At 39.7% G+C, this 21,365-nt stretch overlaps 2 protein-coding genes across 5 annotated transcripts in view; one reads left to right on the forward strand and one right to left on the reverse strand.

Moving 5' to 3' along the window:
* The window catches only part of LOC140724756 (exportin-1-like), a 126,334-nt gene extending 122,328 nt beyond the window's left edge, over positions 1-4,006 (forward strand). For all 3 annotated transcript variants that reach the window (XM_073039283.1, XM_073039284.1, XM_073039285.1), the window contains one exon: positions 869-4,006. In XM_073039283.1, coding sequence (XP_072895384.1) covers positions 869-1,015 — 147 coding nt within the window. In that variant the 3' untranslated portion in view covers positions 1,016-4,006. The remainder of the gene's footprint in view (positions 1-868) is intronic.
* Positions 4,007-5,546: 1,540 nt separating this feature from the next.
* LOC140724757 (activator of 90 kDa heat shock protein ATPase homolog 1-like) overlaps positions 5,547-21,365 on the reverse strand; it is a 34,144-nt gene continuing 18,325 nt past the window's right edge. Inside the window, exons 6-10 of one of the 2 annotated variants that reach the window (XM_073039286.1) lie at positions 18,201-18,329; positions 14,390-14,491; positions 11,592-11,643; positions 10,749-10,832; positions 5,547-6,337 (exon numbers count right to left, since the gene is read on the reverse strand). In XM_073039286.1, coding sequence (XP_072895387.1) covers positions 6,237-6,337; positions 10,749-10,832; positions 11,592-11,643; positions 14,390-14,491; positions 18,201-18,329 — 468 coding nt within the window. In that variant the 3' untranslated portion in view covers positions 5,547-6,236. Of the gene's footprint in view, positions 6,338-9,097; positions 10,833-11,591; positions 11,644-14,389; positions 14,492-18,200; positions 18,330-21,365 lie in introns of those variants that run through there. The other variant, XM_073039288.1, reaches the window with a different exon arrangement.

Genomic DNA, 21,365 nt, shown 5'->3' on the forward strand with positions numbered 1-21,365 from the left:
TTCTTTTGTTTGAAGGTGTCGGTGGAAGGAAGATGTTTTTAAAACCCCCTGTGGTTAGTGATCTGGAATTCATTGGCCTGGAATAGTGGAAGCCCCAGATACCTGAACAGGGGTTTGGAAAGGCAATTGTGGGAAGTAGTTTGCATATGTGAAGAAAGTAGGCACTGGGGTAGATGTGATTGCTGTATTAGGAGCTGCTATTGGCTCAGTGGACTTGACAGGCTCATTATATGCTGTAACAATTCTGTAGGGCGTTCAAAGTTTCAACAGCCTCAATAGCTGTCAAAATCGGGTTGAAGAAGGGAGCCTTTATCCCTCACATTTATGTGCCTCCAGAAATATTTGTAAAAAGGGACTGGGACAGGAGAGAGCAGGTGTGCTTTTTAAATTTTTTTTTGTTAAAATAAAAGCATAACAGGCCTTTCTGGACAACGAGCCCATGCCACTCAATTAACCCCACATGACCAACTCGTCTGTACATCTTTAGAATGTAGGAGAAAACCAGAGTGGTCACAGTGAGAACATTCTAACTGCTTACAGTGGCGGAATTGAACCTGGATTGTTGACCTGTAATCATGTTCCACAGGCTGCCCTGAGTGTTCCTATCACTCTCAGTGTTACACTAATGGCTACGGGCTTTCCCGACTGTTCCTATCGCTCTCAGTGGAAAGTTAAAAATTAAACAGGTGCTGCAGGTGTAAAGCAAGAAGCAGAAAACATTTCATGATGGAGACCATTCGTTCAGACCTGAAACATTGTCAGTTTCTCTTCCCGTAGCCCTGCTGAGTATTTACAGTATTCTCTGATTTCCTTCTTGGTCTTGCTGGAGAATAACCAGGCTGACCTTTCATCTTCTATCATTTGTTAGGAATTTGGCGGAGAAGATACTTCAGACTTGTTCCTGGAAGAAAGGGAATCTGCCTTGCGCCAGGCTCAGGAAGAGAAGAGAAAGCTTCAGATGACGGTGCCTGGGATTTTAAACCCGCACGAAATAGCAGAGGAGATGTGCGACTGAATGGATCCAAAGTGTTAAGAGGGCAGTAGGGGTGGGTGGGGATGAATGAGAGAAGGGCAGTGAAGAATTAGAGAAAAAGACAGTGGGACGAATCTCCATCTATCACGTGTGGAAGGATGTTTTATGATTCCAGTTTCCGTATAGCTCAGCAGGGGTTGGTCATAAGATTAGAGGTATTATCCCATACCAGTTCTATTTTATTTTCCTTTCTGGATAAGAATTATGCTTGCAAATTGTGAACCCAAACATCGAAATCTACAGCTGCTCTTCCTCAGTCAGGCAGTCAGAGTTCATTTTAAACATCGAGTTTTTATTGAGGTAAGACTGGTTAGTTGGCTTAGTGGTATCAAATTACAAAGAGCAAGAGAAATTGAATGAATTAATCCAAGTATTTAAAATGAAAGGTGGGTTGTGGTTGGTGGGGGGGGCCCAGAAAGGAAGTTATTAATTTGCACAAGTACTCAGAATGATTGGGGTGGGGGTTGTGATTTAAAAGAGGATTGGTTAGTGGAGTTGTTCATTGTGTCTGAGAGGGCTTGAGTTGAGGATAGAGATGGACTTGGTGTAGTTTATAACCTGCTCATGCTAACCATGTATACATGCTGTGAAGTTTTCAACATGTGCCTAGCCTCAAACCCTTCTTCGCCAGCCTCCCCCAACCTCATTCAGAGAACATGCCGGGCTGTGCCTCCTAGTTAACAGGGTGTTGTGTTGTCTGGGGACTATGTGGAAGAAAGGTAGGTTTTGTGGAGAGGAATGAGTGTGTCTCCTTGTGGGTTTGAAAAGGTTCTGCTCAGTGAGGACAGAAGGTTGGGGTAAGGATTTGGATATTTTAAAACGTATCAGCACTTCAGTTTTTTTTTTAGGAGTAACCGTTCTCTCGACGCCAAATGTGCCGGTTTTTGTGCAACACTTAGTTCTGTGTGTGCGTGTGTAAGCAGTGTTGGGAGACATTCCTCCTGTTGAGAGATGGTACTGGGGCTCAGCTGTGTGGGTGCAGCTGGTTTCTGTCTCACGAGAGGTGTGGTATTTCATTTATTCCGTTGCACACCATCCTGGACCTTGTTTCTTCTTCATTGTCTGTTTTGGCATTTGCCTGGCTTCGTCCTTGTGCCCTTGACACATTCACCCCCGCCCTGCTTTCTGTCTTCCCCCTCACCCGCAATCATCTCAATTCCCCCCCCCCCCCCATGTCTTTGTGTTCCTCGCCCTGCTTCCTGCCTCTTGTTTTCAGCATTTCTGCTCTCAATGGTTCCCCACCCTTTCCTCCTCACTCTCCTCCCTACCTTGCGTGGTCGAACTCCGGATCACAGTCTTGTGTGTGAACATCTTGCACACATTGAACTGTAAGGAATCAGTGGATCATCGGTATGTTGTGACCTGTACTTTTTGCTGCAGTTTTTTTTTCTCTGTCTCAATTTATCCTGTGTCCTCTTCTTGCACCACTTGGACTTCACATTCACTCTGCATTCAAAATAGTTTATAATTCCAATTCACACGTGTTATTTCTTTTCGGGTGGTGACAGCAACCGGAATATTACTGACAGAAACCCTGCTATTCGTAGCCAGGAGAAAGAATACTTGCCTGGATTTGAAAAATGGGAATACTCAAGTTGCTTACCAATTCATTCCTCTACCTTACAGTATTAAATCATCTGATTAAAGGGTTAATTGAGCTACAGAAGGAAATGATGGGGTAATTTTGATTAAGGAAGAGGGGTTGCTTTGAAGAAACAAGCTAGTATAAACCCTTGCTTCACTTGGTTCCATCTGCAATATTCCATTCAGCTTTGGTGGCGTTTCCTTTCAGTTCTGACAGAAGAGGGAGCCCAGTGTTGTGCATCGTTAGTACAGTATTTCTGATGTTTACTTTTGAATTATTGGAGCATGTCTTGTGTACTTCCATTTTGAAGGATCCTTTACAGCTCGAGTTATTCCTGTGGTAATTCCTACTCCTTCCCCTGCATGTATAGTTAGCTGTGAACTCACTGGGAGCTGCGACATTATTATCGTTCTCATTCCCATTAAAAGGAGAGACCTGCTCTTTCTCCCTTGATGCGTATTTGTGAACGCAGCAAGTCCATAGTTTGTCTTTGCACAACATTCTGTGGTACTGCTGCACATGTAGTAATGTACAGGTATTTGTCAAATCTCTATCCTGTTCAAAAAAAATTCTAACAGCTTGTTAGTATTTAGTCCAAGAGTATCTTTTATTCAGACATTCTAAATCTCTGCAGACAAGCTAGATTGACATTAAATGGATTTTCATGCAGGTATTTTCACTTCAGCACCTCGACATTTTGAATTAGCCGATAGGTCTGCAGGTGAATTGGTCAACACAACAGATGGAATATTTTTGTCTCTTAGTGCCTTTTCTTGTGAAAAAGATTTGAGTCTTCATTAATTGGATAATCAACTAAGCTTTTTTGTCTCATACAGCCCTGTCCAAGAGAAGCAAATTTGGTAATTACTATTTTTAAGACATTGCATCTTCTCCCCTACCTCCGCCTCATTCTCTGTACCTTGTCTCAGTCAAGATGTGCTATCAAGAAGGGTGGTAGCATAACCTGGGGTTAATTTTGTGTTTGTGGCAGTCACTGGAAATAATCTACCTTGGTCTCACTAATATTGGGTTATACACGCATAATACAGTACTAGTGTTCTATTCACAGTGTGTGCGCCTGTGCAAATTGGGTTCTCTTGTGTGCATTTTTTGATTCTGTTTATTGCTTTGGGAAGTTGACTATGAACTGTCTTGTCTTTCAATACTTGTACAGAAAGTCTTGTTTAAAAATCTGTGTAATTTAACTGTGTTACACTGTATTAGAAATGCTTTTTTTGGCAGGATATTGCAAGTATACATAAACTTGCAACCTCCTGCTATTCAGAGTACCTCCCTTCTTTTTTTTAAAGCAAACTTGTACAGGTTGTAATTAAGAAGATTAGAATAGAAATGTTGACTTTTTTTAATAAATAAGATTCGATAAATTAGTCAGTAGTTGCATTTTAATGATGAGCTTGTGATATTATCACATTTTGTACTTTGTGTTTTAATTGCCTTGTGTGCTAATCCATAAAATATTTACTGCCATTTCTATCAATTTTCAACAATTCGATTTTCCTCTGTGAGGAGTGATATTAAATACAGCAGGACCTTAAGTTTTTTTTGTTAGTAGTGCCACTGGTCCATGTGTGTACTAAATAATAAGCATTTTTTTTGGAAAGAGAAACACCAAATCATATCATTAGCAACAAGATAGCTGGTTTTCATTGCTAGGTAACTACTTGTGGTAATGCACTCTATTTGAACATTTCCTTCTCTATCCCCCATGCACACTGGATTGCTTGATGTCTGGTCACTGAAACTCCTTTTTCTCTGAACAAATTGGTTGAAGGACAAAGGTGTAGAGTGAGGCAGTGAACAGAAAATTTTGCCCAAGTTTAAAAGAAGCAGAGGACTACAGAAGTTGGAGACATCTTGTGCTGTAGAATCCCAGTGTTATTCCAAATGTGCTTTATCACCGACTTTCCACAGAAACATTACAGAACATGTTTGGCATGAGAGATTACCAGCTGAATTTTATACAATGAAATGACCACTCTTCTGGAACTCTTGGCAGCTGAAGCATCCTTCAGAGTAATGCCTATAAATTCTAGAGTCCCATTCAAACTGAGATAATAGATTTTTTAAAAAAGTGATATTTTATTTTCAAGAACAAAATTCCAGGTGGAAAAATGATATTCAGCTAGTCTAGAAGCACCCATGAAAGAACAGCTAACACAATAGTATCCCTCTTGTATTCTACAGCATGTTGTAATACAAAATTTAACTTCTCAAAGTTATATACTGATCTATACTCTGTGTACATACACCTAGAAAAAGCTTTGCTTACTTGATTGGTTCATCATCATCAGATTTCGGCATTTGCTTTGTATTGCTGAACTTCATCAACCTACTATCCACCTTCCCAACTCAATCCCTTCAGTCTCCTACCGGGCTCATTCTTCCTGCCATCCTTCATTCTCAGTCTATCAACTACTGGGCCATCTTTTGCCTCCAGCTCTTTATACTATTCCTTCACCACTCTTGATCTTGATGTCATTTTAGTGTGTTGTAATACCCAAAGCATGCTTTCTTATTCTGAAGGGAAGGAACTGCAAACAAAGTTTTCTTTCAGTTGTGGGGTAACCTATGCACGAAATTTTATGAAGACAAGTGGAAAACCTTGCTTAATTTTGTGTTTTTGTTTTTAAAGCTGGTGAGTGCTGTGCCAGTGAACAGGGTTACATTATCCAGTAATGTTTAGGTAGTTGTAAGATGAACCTTGTTGCAATCTTTTCATTAAATACCCCTTTACATAGCATTGGTATGAACATTTGACACTTCTACCACTTGCCCTTCTGATAGGTGTTAGTATGAGTTGCGATGATTCTTCTTCACTGCCTCTGTATTCCTTATGAGTTTGGCAAAATTGTACAAGGTTTCCACTTCTACATCAGTATGTACATTAAGGTAGGTAAATTTCAACAGTTTACATCATATTATTGCTTTAATATAACATGATTTTTAATGGAAACATGAAAAAAGCAATACATTCGGTATTTCTGTTCTCCCATACAAAACGAAAAAACATAGCACAAATTTGCATTGTTTTAATTTGTTCTATTTTGTCATTTACTTATTACCTTCAAGCATCAAGCATGATTCTGTTTAGATCTAAAGGTGTTAAGTGTGTGATATAGTCCGATCACACTGTTTTATTTCACTGGTATATTATTAAAATATACAGAGGGTAAATAGTATGATTCCATTCTAATGGGTGGTTGAGAAACTTGTTAACAACAGCTATGTGCTTTTGCCTCTTGGCCATTCTGGGTAAATAAGAGCTAATACACTCCATGCTATTACAGATTTGAGGATTTTCAAAATTAACTCCATACCATGGATACAATTTGATTCATATTTTTACTTTGGGCAAGTTCATGTCAAAACACCTGCACAGTGATAAATGATTTTGAATTTAACAGGCAACATTGGAAAAAAAATGTTCAGCAGGTTTACTGATTTTTAAAAGGAGGCATTGAGGTACCAACAGCAACACAATGCTGGAGGAACGCAACAGGCCAGGCAACAGCTGTGGAGGCAAATGAATAGTTGGTGTTTAGGGTCAAGACCCTTCAGTAGGATTGGGAAGAAACAAAGCCCCATGAACTGTGACTGTCAACTTCCCTCCATCGATGCTATCTGCTGAGTTCCTCCATTTTGTGCTGCTCCAGATTTCCAGCATCTGCATTCTTTGTGAATGTAGGTACTAGCAGCAACTGCAGTAAATTACATCCATAAATAGTAAAAAAAAAAATTGGCTCTATTGTTTCACACACTCAGTGTGCATTATAGAAAGACTTCTATTGGGTTTCATTAAAATATTTAAAAACAGTATAAGTATTGACAATTATAGAAAATCTGTGTTCAACATTGGTGTTTTGAAATGAAGTAAAACTTGCAATGTAAACTAACTGAACTTGCTTAAACACGACTAGTTCTGTATGTCAATTTGTGAAAACTCATCCAAGTTCCTTTGAAGTTGGTACTCTTAACTTTAACTGCCTTAATTTGCTCCATTTGTCTTTATTTGGCATACTTATGCTTGAAGTTGAATTGCTGACTATATACTACAACCCCTTTGCTATCAAAAACAATGGCTTGAGGCAGTCCAATTTTAAAGAAATCATGTAGCATCTTTTGTAACTCAATATGCCAAAGTTAATCTTTAATCTCAAGTTTAAGTGGAACAGCCAATTTTGCATAATAAAATGCCCATGTAATTCATTTATTTGCCTTTTCCCCATAACTCAATTTCCTTACTCTTCAAAAAAAAATTTTAATGTCTAAAATATATTTAATAAGGCTCCACTGATTTACTACTCCCTGGGAGGAGTTCTCATCTGACTTAAATCTATTCCCCTGAACTTTGAGGCTATCACCTAGTTCAGCGGTTCCCAACCTGCTGTCCACAGACCTCTTAATGGTACAAACTTGCTTCTATCATTTTAAATGTTTCTGTAAGATCTCCTCACTTCCTAAATTCATGCGTGTGTAGTCTCATGTGACTCTCACACCCTGGAGGTTAACCCTCATCTTCATAATCAACTTAGTAAACATCTGCACCATCTTTAAAGCCAGGATTTTGAAGCAGAAAGCAGAACTGCATACAATACTCTAGGTGCTGCCTCACCAATACCCTGTACAGTTGTTACATAACTCTCCTTTTAAAATCAACCCCTCTAGTAATGAAGGCCAACATTCTATTTGCCTTCATAATAACCTGTGGTACCTGCAAATAAACCTCATGCAATTCATGCACAAACACTCCAAAGTAAAGGAAATGTAAAATTCCAAGCTTTGAAAAGATGTTCAAATTAACTGTTTGAAATGCATGTCACCTTGAAGACTTGCCCAGTGTTAGCATTTTCTATTGCAATAACATTACACATATGCTTGCTTTGCTCATTGTCCAGTTCTACTAGTTTAAGCAACCCTTCAGCACTTAAGATACTTGTTTCCATTCTGATTTTTGTAGGTTCCAGTGATGGCTAAGATTGGAACTGCAGCCACTATTGTGGGTGAGGTGGCCTTCCCCCCCCTCCCCCCACCCTTTGATGCTGTGTCCAATCAAGAACTCACCAATCTCAGCCTTAAATGGCCTCCATAGTTGCTTGTGCTAACAGTTTCCACAAATTCACTACCCTCTGCCTAAAGAAATTTCTCTGCATGTTTTTAAATGGATACTCTCTAGCCTGAGGCTGTGCCCTCTTGTCCTAGACTTACCCACCATAACATCCTTTCCATATTGACTGTCTAGGCCTTTCAACATTTGAAACATTTCAGTGAGATCCTTCCCCCCCCCCCCACCCCATCATTCTAAATTCCAGAGCTATCAAACATCCCTCTTATAACCCTTTTATTCCCAGACTCGTTTTTGTGCTGGCTTGAAAGATGGTTCAGAGGAAGTTCACATCCTTTCTCAGATGAGGAGCCCAAAACTGTTCACAATACTCAAGCTGAGGTCTAACCAGTGCCTTAGAAAGCCTCAGCATCACATCCCTGCTCTTGTATTCTAGACCTCTTGAAATGAATGCTAACACTGCATTTACCTTCATTGCCACTGACTTACCTGCAAGTTAACCTTTAGGGGGAGGGGGTTCTGCACATACATTTCTATTACCAAAGGTAATGAACATGCATTTTCCAACATTGTATTTCATTTGCTACTCTTATCTATTCTCCCAATCTGTCCAAGTCCTTCTGCAGCCTACCTGTTTCCTCAAACTACCTGCCCCTCAACCAATCTTTGTATCATCTGCAAACTTTGCAACAAAGTCGTCTATTCCATCATCTGAATCACTGATTTACAGCACAAAAAGCAGTCCCAACACCGACCCTGTGAAACATCACTAGTCACTAGCAGCCAACCAGAAAAGGATCCTTTTATCCCTACCGCTGCTCTAACCATACCAGTAACTTTCCTGTAATGCCATGGTCTCAACTTAGTAAGCAACCTCCTCTGTGGCACCTTGTCACAGGCCTTCTGAAAGACCAAATATACAACATCCACTGCATCCCCTTTATCTATTCTAGTTGTAATGTCTTCAAAGAATTCCAACAGGTGTCAGGCAAAATTTTCCCTCAGGACAAACTTAGGATGGTTTCCTTATCTTTTCTTAAGAGTGGAATACATACTAGACTGCCACTCTCAAAAGTGGTCATGGATTAAATTTCAAAGAGAATAGGAAATGTAGCATTCCCCCCCCCCCCCCCCCCCCCCGATGCTTTCAGCATATCCTTCAGTAATTTAAAATTGTAGCAGATGGTGTATTTAAAATGTCCAGATTACCGAGAATTGAATTAATTAATTCAATATTAGCAACTTGGCATAAATAGCAACCCCAGTAATCCTCACTTCACTTTTTTTATACAAACAGAAACTTCAGCATTTGCATTAAGAATCATTCAGTTAACATTGCCTGGGTGCCTACATTTCATCAATTAAAGACATTCACTGAAACAAAAGTACACAAAGGTTAAGTAGAAATTGTATTTAATAAAGCAACTTGTGATAGTGTAATGTACATGGGAATAGACAACCAGCCTGCAGCAATTGTTCTGATACAAATACAGTCACTGGGTACAATGTTTAACTCATATGCCAGTCCAGTGTCCCAAACTACAAAACAGATCAAGCTTAAAATGTCATTCCACAAAGGCAGGATGCACAAGATGCCTACCATGCAGTTTAATCAGCTCAGCTGTTTATTTGCAATGGTACTAAGTGAAATGTTCTGACAAAGCAATGTTTGATATTGAGAACTTGACCCAGACGACAGTAATAGGATCATGAGCTGGAAATTGTCACAAGTGACTGGACAATTCTCGAAATAGGGCTGCCCAAATGAGCTATTACCAACATTTGCTCCTTACAAAAGTCTCGTTCTTTATTTCCCTCAATTTTACTACTTTAAATGCCATGGCTTCACCACTAGAGAATTATAAATCTCATCTACTATGCACTGGTCTTGAACAAGTTTTAGGACAGCTTTAAATAGTTGCTCATTTTGTTCAAATTAGATTCCACTTGAACTAAGGCAAAGTTTTAGGAGATAACAATTAAAAGCTGACTGTAATGTGTCAGAACAATTTAAACAGTGAGATCTCAATCCAATGTTTTATTTTAAAATACCCACTTGTCCTTCAGCGCATTTTGTTCCGACCAGATAAATTGTAAATCTCATTTCCGCTCTAATGCTGTTAAAATAAACTTGATCTTGCCAGAGACCAAGAGCATAGTTGCTCTGATTCTGCCAATATAGGGCTAAAGTCCAGTAATTTTGTGTAAAATAAATTAAAGAAAATGGCAAGCATCCAATTCTGGAGCCTTTCCAATGCCATCAGAATTTGCAAAGGAAAATTCCATTCTTCTCCTGTGATCACTAATGCAAGTTTTACTTATCCTTTAGGACAATGCAATTTTTGTGTTATGGTCATTTTTAGTTGAAGACAGCAACCTGTTTTGTACAATTTCTTAGCAGTGGTCTTTCACCAAAATGCTACACCATACAACAGCAACAAAACAAACTTGGAACTATTAATTTGGTTTCTCCTAACTTTTATTTGCTCCATTCACTGGCACATTAGCATATTCAGTTAAATCAGAATAGCATCTTTTACTTCCTCTGCACAGATGCAAACATGAAATATTTCAGGGAATGGCGTGTAATTGGGGAAATTTCTTGCCCTAAAAAATCTGGTTCAAGAAGTCACTTTCTCATAGACCTAAAATTTTACAGCAAAGTACTGTACCATTCAAGACTCAGAACTGGCATTTCACACTAGTAAAGCGTGCAAGGGGGAGTTTAAATACAATTTGAAATTTTACAGCCCAGGGCCAGTTGCCAAATTATTCCAAGACTTTTACTGAATGAGAATTTAGCAGCTGGAAAACATACCACTGTGTGATGGATGCTTAAAAGCCTCAGTTGCAGGCTGGCTTGACCGTAAACAAAGGATGAACAGAGAAGTGAAATGAACAAAGGTCTAAAGCTTTTCTGTAGTCATAAGTTAGATATGGGTTTGAGAAACTATCCCATTAGATCAGTCGTACATTGTATCCAAAAGTCTGCTTAATTCCGTTAAAGTAGTAACGCTGCCATCCTGCTTTTGTCTGATCTTCCTCACCTAATGGGACACCTCTACATTCCACTTGAAGTTCTGTTCCATCGTCCTTGCCCAAAAACATCAACTTGATAGTCGCATAGTGTTCTGAAAGCAATCCAATGGCAATTAAATTATTCAAGATAATGGTAGCCGCATTTCTTTAGCCAACTGAGACATGAAATATGAACTCATCCATGTTGATGTAAAAATCAGTGGAAAAAGTAGTAAAATGCTTTGTGTCAAATATGAAAACCACTTAAAAATTAAAACTAAACATGTATTACATACAAAACTGATTTAATGCACATATTTTCCTAGTGTCAGATGGTGCTTAATATCTGATAGGTCTGGTTCCTTCACTTGTGAAGCTGATGCTGCTGAATTAATCACATAAATCCTAAACTCAAGTATTCTAGTATACAACAACCCCTAGCAACACACAATGCTGGAAGAATTCCACAAGCCCGGCAGCATCCACAGGAAAGAATAAGCAGTCGACATTTTGGGCTAAGGCACTTCATCAGGACTGAAAAGGATGAGGGGAAATCAGAGTAGAAAGGTAGGGGGGAGGGGAAGTAGTACAAAGTAGGAGGTGAAATTGGAAGAGAGGTGAAGAGCTAAGAAGTTCATTGGTGAAAGGGAAAAGGCTGAGGAAGAACCCCACCCAACATGTGTCGTGCATTCTAATAAATGAAAATTTTCTTTTCAATATCCAATGTGTAATTGCAACTTTATATGGCTGCAGATAGTGTAGCAAAGAGCAAATAAAGTTTGAGCAGTTGGGAAGCAAAAAGGTTTGAACATTTTTAGAACGTACATTCCCTACACTTGTTTACATTCAACACTTGATGTAAAGAGACCTACCTGCTGGCCATGACTTGTACCTCCATTTCATAACAATCCGTTGGTCAGAAACCTAGCAAGCAAAATTAAACAGAGTTAAATATTTACATGCAACTACCCCTCTTCCAACCCCACACTGTTCAAAATGTGCTTGCTATTGGTATAGAAAGTTATATAGTATAGAAATAAGACCTTCGGTTCACCATATTCTTAACCCGTATTCTGAGCTACACAAATCCAATATGCCCAAGTTAGGACAATTTTTGTCTACATCTTGCCTACTTAAGGTCGAAATGCATCTTAGACCACCCCCTCCTTCACCAGCAAAGTACAGATGTCAATGTCAAAATAAATTTCTTCTCAAATTCCTTTTAAAGCTCCCTCCTCCCCTCTTAAACCTATCCTTGTTTTGATAAGCCAGATGTGGGTATCTGCCCTATTCATATACATTTGTTTTGTCACTCATCAGCTGCCTTCACTCCAGGCAAAACAAACACAACCTATCCACTTTCTCCCATAATTAAAACCCTCCTATCTGGGCAACACCCCAATTAATCACTTTTACATCCTCTCCATGGTAAAGTACACTATCCTTTAGCAGGTTGTAGAATGCAAAAGATTGATTCTACTAGTGCATACGACACTAGTCAGATCCCAGCTTGAGGACTGCATACTGTCCAGATAAAACAGAAAATATGCAGATAGATGAGATTTATGAAATGTCGCCAGGACTATAAAATTATAACTGAGAAAGTATTAAAATGATCTTTGGTTAAATGGTCATCACAACAGTGGGCTGAAGGGACTGTTTTGTGATGTATTATGTTCTATGCAGAACTGAATAAGTCAAGGATTTTCTTTGGAAGATGATCCCCTGAAGGGAGACAAGTGTTTTAAAATGGGAAATACATAGGAATTGTGAAGCAAATAGAAAGGTCTATTTCTTTCTTGGACTACTGTTCAGCATTCATCCACCATAATTCCCTCCAAGCCTGACAAGAAGCTCAGAGATTTTGGCCTTCATCCTGCTTGTGCAGCTGGATCCTGGACTTCCTGTCAGATTGCTGGCAAGTGGTAACAGTGGGCACCCTCACCTCTGCCCCTCACAGGAGCCCCCAAGGCTGGGTCCTGAGCCCCTTCCTGTACAACCATAATTGTCACCACCCACAGCTCCAATCTGCTAATTAAATTTGCTGACAGTACTGCATTGATTGGCCTTATCTCAAATAATAACAAGGCAGCCTACAGAGAAGTTGTCATCACCCTGACATAATGGTATCAAGAAAACAATCTTTCCTCAATGTTGCAAAAACAAGAGCTGGTTGTGGACTACAGGAGGAACAGAGACAGGCTCACCCCTATTGACATAAATGGATCTAGGGTTGAGAGGGTATACACATCACTGAGGATGTCACTTAGTCTGTGCATACCGGCTGTGTGGTGGTGGGGGGGTGGAGAGAGCACAACAGCACCTCCTTCACCTCTGACAGCTGAAGTTTGACTTTCTACAGGGGGACAATTGAGAGCATCCTGCCTGGTATGGGAACTGTACTTCCTCAATTACAGGACTTTGCAGAGTGGTGAAAACAGGCTAGTGCATCTACGACAGGTGCGTAAAAAGGGCCCGAAGGTTCATTAGGGACCCAAGTCTCCAGCCACAAACTGTTCCAACTGCTACCATCCTGGAAACTGTACCGCAGCATTAAAGCCAGGGCCAGCAAGCTCTAGGGTAGCTTCTTCCACCAGGCCAGACTGATTAATTCACACTGATACAATTGTATTTCTAACCTATACTGTCTGTTCTGTCATACAACTTGCAGCACATACTATTTATTACAAATTATACTTTGCACATTCTACATTCAGATGGAGACAATGTAAAAATTTTCACTCATGTATGTGAAGAATGTAAGATATAAAGTCAATTGAATTAAACTGCACTTAGGTTTATATTTGAAGAGCAACAAGCTTAAGAGCAATGAAGTGCTGAAAGTAAGATCTGGTAGAAAGTATTAGCAAGTACATGGGCCAAATGGCCTCCCAAGTTTTAAAGGTCAACTCATCTTCAAAGTCTGGAGGTATACTGAACAGCTGGCAAATTAAGCAAACTGGAAAAAACATTTACATGGGGTAATTTTTTGAAAGTGTCAATGAAAAAAACTTAAATTTACTTCATAAATTTTTATTGTAATCTTTGTGCTTGTCAAATATCTCAACACAGTGGCCCTGAATGCAACAGAACTAGCTGCAGGAGCTTTGATTACACTATGGGAATTTAGCATGGGAACATGAAAGTTAAATGAAAATAGATACGGGACTTGTTAAGTGTAGTGGTAAGTAATGATTGGTTCTGGTTCAGTGCTTCAAGCAGATGCTCCACTTAAGCATTTCATATGAGTGTAATGGCTATAAAAGTAGAGTGGTTGGGGATTTGAGGGTCATTCTTTGAGGCCTTTATCAGCAGGAGCAGTGCTATGGATCCACAGGACAGAAGGTGTTCTACCATAAGAGGGGCCCCCACACACACTTGGGTAAGTATTTTAGTACTGATTCTGTTCTATAGATTTGTAGATCTAGCTAATTGGAGTTTGTCTTTTGTTTATCCAAGCCACTTCTGCAAACCTTTTGATGTAACATGACCTTGGAAAATATTCAGTAATCCTCTTACAAAATACATAGCACTGTCTTTACCAGGGGTTTGAGCAAACTGCTCATGTGATTTAGGCAAGAGCAAGGATGCACAAATGGTTCAGATTCTGATCTCAGCTGCATTTTTGGAAAATTGCAACTTGTAAGACTAATATAAAATTCATATTCACCAGTTCCAAAAATTCTCCACTGACACTCCCATCAAGCAATCGAAATTTTCCTCCCTTGGTAGCCTCGACAACAGCTGATGCATGTGTGAAAGCCTGGACAAGCTGAAAATTAGGAGACAGTCAATAAAGTTACAAGAATAAACCAATTATTTTGTTTGAGGCAAATCTCTTTTCTCAAATCACAATTAGAATCTATATTCCTTCCATGCAAATAACCAAGTCAGCCTTCAGCAAGAGAAAGAACTTCCCTTAATGTTCTAATCCAGAAGATCCTTAAAAGATAATTTTTTTAAAAAATTAACTGTTGATCATAAATTAACCTTAATTTCTAAATCAAGAACCAATTCCAATCAAGACCAAACAAATTATCACACTACGAAAAAGCCTTTGAGATCTACTATGAGGATTACTCTTCACCTCCAGGCTGCAATTTTTGAGGACAAATTATTCAGATACTCCAAATTAGCAAGCATGCCAGAGGAAGAATAATTTTCATAGATGACTCGAGCCAAATTCTTTGTCACCTTATTTCAATTCAACTGTCATATCCATCCAACATCAAAGCAGCATTTGACTGAATGTGGTATCAAGAAATCTTGTAGGAAATTAAGTAAATGAAAACCCAAAGAAAAGTGCCTCCAAGGCTCCTACACTTACAAAATACAATTGTTCTACAGATTCTAGAGCATTTAATATAGATGGGAAAGCAGCCAATGTAATCCCAGTACTTAGCAGAGAAAACCAGAAACTATAGATCATTCAGCATGCCATCAATAGTAGAAGTGTTGGGATCAGGACACATAGAAATAGGATTGGGCCTATTAACCTCATAGACCTCAATATAACTCGGAGTCCTGCCATGTGCAGAAGTTCGCTGATGACACGGCCATAGTGGGCTGTGTCAAGAATGGACAGGAGGAGGAGTATAGGAAACTGATACAGGACTTTGTGATATGGTGCTACTCAAACTACCTGCGTCTCAATATCACCAAGACCAAGGAGATGGTGGTGGACTTTAGGAGATCTAGGCCTCATATGGAGCCAGTGATCATTAATGGAGAATGTGTGGAGCAGGTTAAGACCTACAAGTATCTGGGAGTACAGTTAGACGAGAAGCTAGACTGGACTGCCAACACAGATGCCTTGTGCAGGAAGGCACAGAGTCGACTGTACTTCCTTAGAAGGTTGGCGTCATTCAATGTCTGTAGTGAGATGCTGAAGATGTTCTATAGGTCAGTTGTGGAGAGCGCCCTCTTCTTCGTGGTGGCTTGTTGGGGAGGAAGCATTAAGAAGAGGGACGCCTCACGTCTTAATAAGCTGGTAAGGAAGGCGGGCTCTGTCGTGGGCAAAGTACTGGAGAGTTTAACATCGGTAGCTGAGCGAAGGGCGCTGAGTAGGCTACGGTCAATTATGGAAAACTCTGAACATCCTCTACATAGCACCATCCAGAGACAGAGAAGCAGTTTCAGCGACAGGTTACTATCGATGCAATGCTCCTCAGACAGGATGAAGAGGTCAATACTCCCCAATGCCATTAGGCTTTACAATTCAACCGCCAGGACTTAAGAACTTTTTAAAAGCTATTATTAATGCTTTTTGAGATAGTGATTTAGATGCATATCATATTTTTTACTGAGTTAAGTATTGTATGTAATTAGTTTTGCTACAACAAGTGTATGGGACATTGGAAAAAAAGTTGAATTTCCCCATGGGGATGAATAAAGTATCTATCTATCTATCAATCAATCAGTGAAAGCAGAAACTTTGATAATCTGTTGGAATGTTGAGGCAGACAACCAAGTAGTGTATTTGGATTTTCAAATAAGGTACTACATAATTCTCAGCACGTATTAAGAGCAAGGATAGCAGGAATAAGTAGGCCATTTCCAATAAAGCATGATCATTGAGCAGTTAGGGCCTTATGACAACCTATGCCTCTGATTTGTACATAGAGGGGATCCAGTATTACTTATTCAAGCTTGATGATACCACAAAGCTGGTGTCAGTCATTGTGAGCCACAAGGATAGTAATAAAAACATGAATCAGGAGTGGTGTGTAACTCAGTGCCCCATCCCCAAAATTGCCATTTAATGTCATGGCCAATCTGACTGCAAACTCAACTCCATGTTCCAGTGTACTCCTGGCAACCCTTCAACTTAAACCACGTCTAAAATACTATCACCACAATTTTGGTTGGGTGGGAGTTCCAAAACTCATGACTCAAAAAAAAAAGTCACTTTAACAGTCTTAAAGTTGAGAATCCTTTATTCTTAAATGATCCCTAGTCTTAAAGGAAAACACTCCACTTCCATCCTGTCAAGACCCTTCAAAATCTTGTTTCAATTGCCCTACCTCTAAACTCTTGCAGACAAGTGTAATTTGTTCCATTTTAAGGCCTTACCATTTTTTCCATACCAGGCTAAAAAAAAAAACTTCAGATCTGCTCCCAATGCACATATAGCCTTAAAGATCAGTATTGTGTACAGTAGTTAGAATGTGGCCTCACCAACACTATATAACTGACTCATACTGCTGAACCTAGCTCCAAGCCCAAGCATCAGCCCTGAACTCCAGAGATAGTCACCACATTAGTACTGAAAGTTTGTTCTAAGTGTTTCCCACAAGGACAAAAAGATTCCAACCCTAATAACCCAGCTGCAGTATGTAGAAAAATGCTCAGCGCTGTAGTTGGAACCAGAGCGCTAAGCCACCATTGACTCATTTAGTGAAGCAGGAGGATTGGACTTGCATTCAAAAATCAGCAAGCCAAAATGTCTTACACCAACCTACCACTGTTAAACAACACTATTCTCCAACAATAAAGGTTTATGGTGAGACCATGGAATAAAGTAACTAAGCCTGCCTTCCTCAACACCAATGTACCTTTTGCCTGAATTGACCACAAGCTACTTTGAAGATAAAGTTCTCAATCTGACACAAAAAACTGTCCACAAAGCAGTGATCCCATCTGCCCCAGCCCCCTTTATACTACAGTAGAGGCCTTGAAGAACTAAATGGATACAACTCATTCTCTGCAAAATACTGCATATTCAGTGGAAGGATCAGCAAACTAACTTCAGCTTCTTCCCAGCCACACATTCCCAGCACTGAGGCTTAATCACACTCCACCACCGAAAACAGTTCAGTGACAGGAAGACCAAGTGGCAGAAAGGGTAGAGATTCAAGCAAGTGCTCAATAGTTCTTGGAAAAAAAGCAAGCACAGACCTGATCGTCACTCAAATTTTTCATGTTACATTCTCTGTTGACACAAGGGCAAACTACGTATGTCATTTGTTTCCACCCACTTAAATTGCTAGCTGACTGTTACGGATACGTAGGTTTTTGACCAAAGAACAATGGCTGGAATCACTTAGCACTTTCGTGCAAGGCTGCTTATTTGGTGCATCAAAGTCAAACTTAAAAATTAGCAAAAATAAAACTGCTAATATTATAAAATGTTACCTGCCAGGAAACAATGAATAGCTCTGCAATATTTTGTCAAGTGTCAACTCCTAGCAACTCTCTCTTTCTCCACCAAGAGCGATCTGCCCTATTTTTTTTAAGGCAACAGATCACTCCATTTTTAATTACCCACACAGTTAACCCAAGACTACACACGAATCAGAATATGATGCACTCCAATGCAGTTACAATCTTATTAAAAATTATGTTTGATTATTAGAATATACAGGGGTGGGAGACATTGAAGTACACAATGACAAGGCAGCGCGGTGTGCTTCTGTGCGTAAATATAATTGTGCACATGTACTGAGTGTTTAAAGAACACACTCCGTCACACTGACACTTACCTCTTCTGTAATAAATATCTTGTAAAGCTCTTCTGGTGATGTCATAAATTCATCTTTTAAGTTAATTTTGCAGGTTGGAATCTTCACCCCAACAGATTTAGTCTGGGAAGGTAACTGAGATGTAGCAATCTGAAAAATTAAAACAGGAGGGGAAAAGAACTCCAGGTTTCAAACTACACAAAGCAGCAGACTGGACAGCCCTACCCCACCCCAGTTAGTAAATAATAAAATGAACATAATAAATGCACAAAGTAAACTTTTGACTAAAAAGTTTGGTTGTTGAGCAATTACAACCTGTGACACAGCACAAATTGAGAGCGGTATATCCTGTTTAAAATCTTAAACAGGCAATTAGTACTATTTTACAGCTTTCTCCCAAAACCCTGCTATAATTAGCCACTAGATTCAGGGACTATCTGGCATAACAACGTACAGAAATGAAATGTTCATTTAAATGAAAACATCACTCACTGCCCTGTTCCAGTTCCCTTTCCACCAGACCAATTAAACAATGTGTAAAATGTATCATTTTCTAGTTAAATGAATCAGTGCAAATAAAATCAGTAGTAGAGCATGAAACTATTTATAGTGCTGTAAAGCTCCAATTATCCAGCAGCTCTAGGCCTTTGGCAATGCCAGACTTACAAATTTCCTGGATTTGGACACAACCCCTTATTTCACCTTTCAATAAATATTATACGTAGTGTAGAACTTTAAAATCTGAAGAGCAGAATATATTAATGTACATCAGACTCTGGCTGCAAACCGATGTTCCTAACCCCAATTCAACTTTGTCTATACATCCTGTATGCAAACTGGACAACAGTTCATGCTTCAGACTAGAACAAGCCAGATGCTGGATGAGCAAGATTTCCAAAACGTTGGGATGCTGCATGATCAGTTTTACTCACTGCAGAACTGTACCAAAAAAAATCAACTGCCAAAGTCAGAACTGTTCCCATTCCCACACCTATCACTTGCACATTCTGAAGTAGTTTGGGTCAAAATGACAATTAGTAACTTTCACTAGGGACAAACCACTCAGTTATGCCAGCTGTGGCAGTAATTTTGGTTTTACAATATTTTGCCACTGTTCATAACAGTGCAAATTTTACAGCTTTTATGTTGGAGTTGGAAAGGTGATACAAGAGAAATGGGAGAATTAATCAATTCCAAATACATAATTTAAACACAATTTATCGTTGCAGCTTCATTAGTTGGTGTTTGTGCACAAAGTCCCAAATTACTTTATCTATTTCCAAGCTGGACTTCATTCAATTCAGTTTGCTGAGATTCCCAAATTTTGTGCTGGGCAACCCACTCTCTGATCCTGCAATAGGTTATACCTGCACACCATCTGTAGATCCACTGATTTCAATGGCAGAGAGAACAAAAGATAATGTCTAAAAAAAAAAGTATTCAGCCCCCCCCCCCCCCCCCCCGGAAGTTTTCATGTTTTACAACATTCAATTGCAGTGGATTAGTTTGGCCTTTTTGACACTGATCAACAGAAAAAGACTTTCGTGAAAACAGATCTCTACAAAGTGACTAAAATTAATAACAAAAATAAAACAATAATTGATTGCACAAGTATTCACCCCCTTTAAAATGACAGTCCAAATCATCACTGGTGCAGCCAACTGGTTTCAGAAGTCATGATTAATTAAATGGAGATCAACATGTGCAGTCAAGGTGTTTCAATTGATTGTGGTAAAAATACACCTGCATCTGGAAGGTCCAACTGCTGGTGAGTCAGTATCCTGGCAAAAACTACACCACGAAGACAAAAAAAAAAAATCACTGCAAGAAACTCTGCAAAAAGGTTATTGAAAAAATGGAAAAGCCCAACTTAGGAGACAAATACAAGAAAATTTCCAAGTCACTGAATATCCCTTGGAGTACAGTTAAGTCAGTCATCTAGAAATTAAAAGAATATGGCTCTGCTGTAAATCTGCCTAGAGCTGGCAGTCCTCAAAAACCTAGTGACTGTGCCAAGGGGACTAGTGAGGGAGGCCACCAAGACACCTTATGACAACTCTGGAGGAGTTACAAGCTTCACTGGCTGAGATGGGAAAGGCTGTGCATACAATTATTGCCCAGGTGTTTCACCAGGGGGAGTGGCAAAGAGAAAGTCACCATTGAAAAAACCTCACGAGATCTCAGGTAGAGTTTGCCAAAAGGCATGTGGGAGACACCGAAGTCAGCTGGAAGTTGGTTCTTTGGTCTGAGGAAACCAAAATTAAGCTTTTTGGCCATGAGGCTAAATGCTATGTTTGGCGCAAGCCAAACACTGCACAAAAACACACCATCCCTACCATTGAGCATGGTGGTGGCTGCTTCATGCTGTGGGGATGCTTCACTGCAGCAGGCCCTGGAAGGCTTGTGAAGGTAGAGGGTAAAATGAATGCAGCAAAATCCTGGAGGAAAACTTGATGCAGTCTGCAATAAAACTGTGACTTGGAAGAAGATTTCTTTTCCAGCAAGACCATGACCTCAAACATAAAGTCAAAGCTACACAGGCAAGGCTTTAAAAACAAAGTTAATGTCCTGGAGTGGCCGTCAAGAGTCCAGACCTCAATTGAGAATTTGTGGCTGAACTTGAAAAGGGCTATTCACCCAATATCCCCATATGATCTGACAGAACTTGAGCAGTTTTGTGAGGAATGGGGAAAAATTACAGTGTCCAGATGTGCAAATCTGGTAGAGACCTATCCACAGGCTATAACTGCTGTCAAAATGCATCTTCTAAACATATGAAAACTTCCAAGGAAGGTGAATACTTTTTAATAGGCACCGTATTTATCTTAGCAAACAGAAAACTTCAGTAGTTGCTCTATCTCCCTCCCCTCCACCTCCTTATCAGCCTTTTAAGGAATTTTAAGGAAAACCAGTTTCAGAAAAAGCATACATGAGGAAATCTGCAGATGCTGGAAATTCAAACAACACACACAAAATGCTGGTAGAATGCAGCAGGCCAGGCAGCATCGATAGGGAGAAGCGCTGTCGACATTTCAGGCCGAGACCCTTCGTCAGGACTAACCGAAAGATAGTAAGAGATTTGAATGTAGTGGGGGGGAGGGGGAAACGCGAAAAGAAGTGGAGGAGGGGCATTAACGGAAGTTAGAGAAGTCAATGTTCATGCCATCAGGTTGGAGGCTACCCAGC

This window comes from Hemitrygon akajei, chromosome 3 (genome assembly GCF_048418815.1).
Source record: "Hemitrygon akajei chromosome 3, sHemAka1.3, whole genome shotgun sequence".
Lineage (NCBI taxonomy): Eukaryota > Metazoa > Chordata > Chondrichthyes > Myliobatiformes > Dasyatidae > Hemitrygon > Hemitrygon akajei.